General features: G+C 42.9%; 1 protein-coding gene across 1 annotated transcript in view; it reads left to right on the top strand.

Annotated features, from left to right (window-relative positions):
- Window positions 1-880: 880 nt before the first annotated feature.
- LOC128704647 (uncharacterized) overlaps window positions 881-6,129 on the top strand; it is a gene marked incomplete at its 5' end in the record, with an annotated part of 28,296 nt that continues 23,047 nt past the window's right edge. Inside the window, 2 exon segments of the mRNA XM_070081753.1 lie at window positions 881-1,001; window positions 5,360-5,603. Of these exon segments, the coding sequence (XP_069937854.1) occupies window positions 881-1,001; window positions 5,360-5,603 (365 nt within the window).

Here is a 6,129-nt window from a genome sequence, read left to right as displayed (position 1 = left end):
TATCCCCGCCCATGGTATGGTTTGTTTGCAATCGTGTCATTACGATTCCGTGAGTCAGATACGTTAGTGTAAATATGTTATTAGGATTTTTATGCATTTGAAGGTAAATTGAGTACAGCATACATATACATAAAATTAAGTACAGTATACATGTAAAATCAAGTACAGTAATTATTATTATTATAATCAAATAAAGGTATATACTAGAGAAAATGGTGCCCATAACCATGGGTTTCAACGTGCACTCCAGTATCAACCATTTCTGTATAAATATTGCATCACATTGAAATATACACAATTGTATTAGTACTCATGATCACAAATTGAAAAATGGTGTACACTACCTACTTTACAATTGTAAGAAACACTTATAATACGCATTTAGTTATCATATATACTGTATGTATAGAATTCTTCCTTCGTAAGTCATGAGTGTTGTAAGAGGCGTCTAAAATGATGGAGGAAAGAGGCTAGTGATCCCCTTCTCCTGTTATTATTTTTTTGTTATTAATACATCAGGGTTTCCCACCAAGGTAGGGTGGCCTGAAAAAGAAAAACTTTCATCTTTCACTCCATCACTGTCTTGCCAGAGGTACACTCACACTACAGTTATAAAATTGCAGTATTAATACCCCTCCTTCAGAGGGGTATTAATGTTGTATAAATTACTAAGTGCCCAGAGTAAGGGGGCTAGTACTCCCTTCTCCTGTATGAATTACTAAATGTACAAAAAAGCTTTTATTTTCTTTATAGGTCATCCTGCCTCGGTGGGATACGGGCGGTGCATTGAAAAAAATATATATATGTACTGTATATCAGTGTATGCATTGCTATGATTACTTATAAATTTACGGCCAAATTGATATGTTTGTTTTCCCAGGGCATGTTATAACTGCCCTAAAGTCAAGACTGACTGTGATCGACCAGAGTGCATCCCAGGTGATGGCATCAAGCGTCGTATCCTGGTGGTAAATAAACAGATGCCAGGACCACCCATCCAGGTACAAAAATATTCTGTCAGCTCCTGTTATCACTTTCACTGTTACAGTTTTATAATTTTGGACATAAAAAACGAAACTAGCATGAATAAAATTTCTCGTGCATTAATGAGTGGAATTTGACTAGTTTGCAAAGTCGAATATCTGGAGACTTATTATGATCTTGAAGCTTTATTTCCTGAAAGAATGTGTAATTACCTATTTGTAAGTACCTATTTGTAAGTACAGTCGAACCTCGGTACTCGAACAGCTCCCTACTTGAACAATTCAGTATTCGAACGTTTTGTTCCGTAAAAAAATTGCTTGGTAGTCAACTGTTTGCTCGGCACTTGACCAAACAAACACAACCTGCCAGAACTTCGCTCTAAACTATTTCGTGTTTCTTCACATTTTTTTTATGTTTGTATAAATAAGTCATCATGGGTCCTAAGAAGATTAGTGATAATGGCCAATGAAAAAGAAAATTAGTTGGGAAAAATTCATTCAGTACTCGAACAGATCGGTACTCGAACAGCCTCCTGGAATGAATTAAGTTCAAGTACCGCGGCACTACCGTACCTATATGTAGCAATGACAGCAGAACTATGCTCATATCCAGTCTTTAATAATTTGCTTAGCGTATAATTTTTTTTAAATTTTCATTAGTAATATCCTTGGATTTTTCATAATACAATATCATTCTTTTTAAGTAATAAAAAATCCAAAATGAACAGCATGTTAATGGCTTTGTTTTGTAATTAACAATATTTCATTACCTGTGTACTGCAGTAAAGAAAAATTTATTATTATTATTATTATAATACGTATATGTATATTAGAGACGGTACTTTTACAGACTTCACAAAATGTTAAATATTTCATCCCTAATGTTACAGTCCCACTATAAAAACTGAATTCATTAATAATAATATAGCCAACAGAACGTCAAGAACAGGTTATAGGCCCATTAGGCCTCTGTAATGTTACAGACCACGGAACGGGTGGTGTTTGAACCTAAAACTCCAGACTGGCGGCCTGTTTGTGACTGTGTTATTACAATTTCATGAGTCATATTACAACTAACTTATTTTTTTATACGCTATACAGTTAGAAATGTCCAATTTGCTTTTATCGCTGCGTTCACTGCCGCATCTTCGACATAATTCATTATCGCTGTAGCTTGTTTGGTTAAGAGACAGTACAGACCCCGTCCCTGGACCTGCTGTATTCCTCTATGATCTTTTGACTGTTGTTCATAGCATGGGTATAGGGTAACTATTGCCCATAGGATGGGTAAGAGATGACTATTGTCCATAGGATGGGGTGATACTGCTCACAGGATGGGTATGGGGTGACTACCATCCATAGGATGGGTATGGGGTGATACTGCTCACAGGATGGGTATGGGGTGATACTGCTCACAAGATGGGTATGCACAGGATGGGTATGGGGTGACTACTGCTCACAGGATGGGTATGGGGTGACTACTGCTCACAGGATGGGTATGGGGTGACTACTGCTCACAGGATGGGTATGGGGTGACTACTGCTCACAGGATGGGTATGGGGTGACTACTGCTCACAGGATGGGTATGGGGTGACTACTGCTCACAGGATGGGTATGGGTGACTACTGCTCACAGGATGGGTATGGGGTACTACTGTCACAGGATGGGTATGGGGTGACTACTGCTCACAGGATGGGTATGGGGTGACTACTGCTCACAGGATGGGTATGGGGTGACTACTGCTCACAGGATGGGTATGGGGTGACTACTGCTCACAGGATGGGTATGGGGTGACTACTGTTTACAGGATGGGTATGGGTAACTACTGCTCACAGGATGGGTATGGGGTGACTACTGTTCACAGGATGGGTATGGGTGACTACTGCTCACAGGATGGGTATGGGGTACTACTGTTCACAGGATGGGTATGGGGTGACTACTGCTCACAGGATGGGTATGGGGTGACTACTGCTCACAGGATGGGTATGGGGTGACTACTGCTCACAGGATGGGTATGGGTGACTACTGCTCACAGGATGGGTATGGGGTGACTACTGATCACAGGATGGGTATGGGGTACTACTGCTCACAGGATGGGTATGGGGTGACTACTGCTCACAGGATGGGTATGGGGTGACTACTGCTCACAGGATGGGTATGGGGTGACTACTGTTCACAGGATGGGTATGGGGTGACTACTGCTCACAGGATGGGTATGGGGTGACTACTGTTCAGAGGATGGGTATGGGTGTGACTACTGCTCACAGGATGGGTATGGGGTGACTACCGTCACAGGATGGGTATGGGGTAACTACTGTTCACAGGATGGGTATGGGGTAACTACTGCTCACAGGATGGGTATGGGGTAACTACTGCTCACAGGATGGGTATGGGGTGACTACTGTTCACAGGATGGGTATGGGGTAACTACTGTTCACAGGATGGGTATGGGGTAACTACTGTTCACAGGATGGGTATGGGTAACTACTGCTCACAGGATGGGTATGGGGTGACTACTGTTTACAGGATGGGTATGGAGTAACTACTGCTCACAGGATGGGTATGGGGTGACTACTGCTCATAGGATGAGTATAGGGTGACTACTGCTCACAGGATGGGGTGACTACTGCTCACAGGATGGGTATGGGGTGACTACTGCTCACAGGATGGGTATGGGGTGACTACTGCTCACAGGATAGGTATGGGGTGACTACTGTTCACAGGATGGGTATGGGGTGACTACTGTTTACAGGATGGGTATGGAGTAACTACTGCTCACAGGATGGGTATGGGGTGACTACTGTTCACAGGATGGGTATGGAGTAACTACTGCTCACAGGATGGGTATGGGGTAACTACTGTTCACAGGATGGGTATGGGGTGACTACTGCTCACAGGATGGGTATGGGGTGACTACTGCTCACAGGATGGGTATGGGGTGACTACTGTTCCCAGGATGGGTATGGAGTAACTACTGCTCACAGGATGGGTATGGGGTAACTACTGTTCACAGGATGGGTATGGGGTAACTACTGTTCACAGGATGGGTATGGGGTAACTACTGCTCACAGGATGGGTATGGGGTAACTACTGCTCACAGGATGGGTATGGGGTAACTACTGCTCACAGGATGGGTATGGGGTGACTACTGTTCACAGGATGGGTATGGGGTAACTACTGTTCACAGGATGGGTATGGAGTAACTACTGCTCACAGGATGGGTATGGGGTAACTACTGTTCACAGGATGGGTATGGGGTAACTACTGCTCACAGGATGGGTATGGGGTAACTACTGCTCACAGGATGGGTATGGGGTAACTACTGCTCACAGGATGGGTATGGGGTGACTACTGTTCACAGGATGGGTATGGGGTAACTACTGCTCACAGGATGGGTATGGGGTGACTACTGCTTACATGATGGGTTTGGGGTAACTACTGTTCACAGGATGGGTATGGGGTAACTACTGTCACAGGATGGGTATGGGGTGACTACTGCTCACAGGATGGGTATGGGGTGACTACTGTTCACAGGATGGGTATGGGGTAACTACTGCTCACAGGATGGGTATGGGGTAACTACTACTCACAGGATGGGTATGGGGTGACTACTGCTCACAGGATGGGTATGGGGTAACTACTGCTCACAGGATGGGTATGGGGTAACTACTGCTCACAGGATGGGTATGGGGTAACTACTGCTCACAGGATGGGTATGGGGTAACTACTGCTCACAGGATGGGTATGGAGTAACTACTGCTCACAGGATGGGCAGGGGGTAACTACTGCTCACAGGATGGGTATGGGGTAACTACTGCTCACAGGATGGGTATGGGATGTGTCATAAAACTATCAAATAAATTTAAGTAATAACGTATCTACAAAACAAGTGATTTTAAAGCAAATAACTTACTGTGACGAACCGGGGATTGAACCCGAGTTATTTAACCAGCCTCCCGGGAAGCTACAATAAATTCTTCACACCTTAGTCCACTACACCACTATTCTTCCTGGTGGTGTAGTGGGCTAAGGCCATGAGAGTTTGGCCAGCTGCCCAGAAGGCTGTTAAATAACTAGGGTTTGATCCCTGGATGTTTGCAGAATGTTATTTGATTTAAATTTCAATAGACTTGAATCCTGTAAGCCTTACTACCATATTTTCCAGCACATAAGACCTACAAGGCGAGGTTTCCAAGGAGTTGTAACGTAACGTTAGTAAACAACTGCTAAAGTGTAACACAAAGCCTACCCTTGACCCTGACTTTGAGATTATAAGGTGCAGACTGATTTTCTAAGACTTTGTGGGAAAAAAAGTGCAAATTATATGCTGGGAAGATATGGTAATCACATGATTATATGTTACCATACACGTGCAGGTGTGTCATGGTGATCGTGTAGTGGTGGATGTCAAAAACTCGCTGCACGATGAAAGCTTAACAATGCACTGGCATGGTCTTACAATGAGAGCGCCATTCGACTCTTACGGTGAACGGTATCCTGGCACTCCACACATGGATGGTGTTCCCGGCATCACGCAGTGCCCCATTCATTCTGGCTCCTCATTCAGATACTCATTTTATGCATCTGAAGCTGGTACACATTTTTACCATTCACATACAGGTGAGTTTTCACTTTATTTAACAATGTCCAATAAGTCATATGAGAAGTAACTTAAATTATATCAATATCTCCGAATTTTCGGGCTTTATTTTTCAAAAATAATTTGCATAATTATACAAATAATTTTCTCATTCCTTTAAAAAAGACATGAGGATGTTATAGTTGAAAGGCTTATGTGAAGTGTGATGTTAGTACACTTCTGACAAGTCGGCAAGTGAATGAATGACGGTGAATGTGTTTCCTTTGGGGTAAGTCATGCTTCACAAATAACCCGCACATAAAAGAGAGAAGTTTACGACGACGTTTCGGTCCGACTTGGACCATTTACAAAGTCACACAGTGTGAATTTGTCAATGGTTCAAGTCGGACTGAAATGTCGTCGTAAGCTTCTCTCTTTTATGTGCGGGTTATTTGTGTATCGTTCCAGTCACGGTATTGTGCCTTTTTGTTATTTAAGTCATGTTACCTTGTCCAGAGTGTTAAAAACATCATAGGCAGAAAAATCTTTTAATTTTTATTTGTGTAA

Source organism: Cherax quadricarinatus, unplaced genomic scaffold (genome assembly GCF_038502225.1).
Source record: "Cherax quadricarinatus isolate ZL_2023a unplaced genomic scaffold, ASM3850222v1 Contig4024, whole genome shotgun sequence".
Taxonomy (NCBI): domain Eukaryota; kingdom Metazoa; phylum Arthropoda; class Malacostraca; order Decapoda; family Parastacidae; genus Cherax; species Cherax quadricarinatus.
The sequence above is the reverse complement of the archived record's forward strand: the minus strand, read 5'-3'. Positions and strand labels throughout refer to the sequence as shown.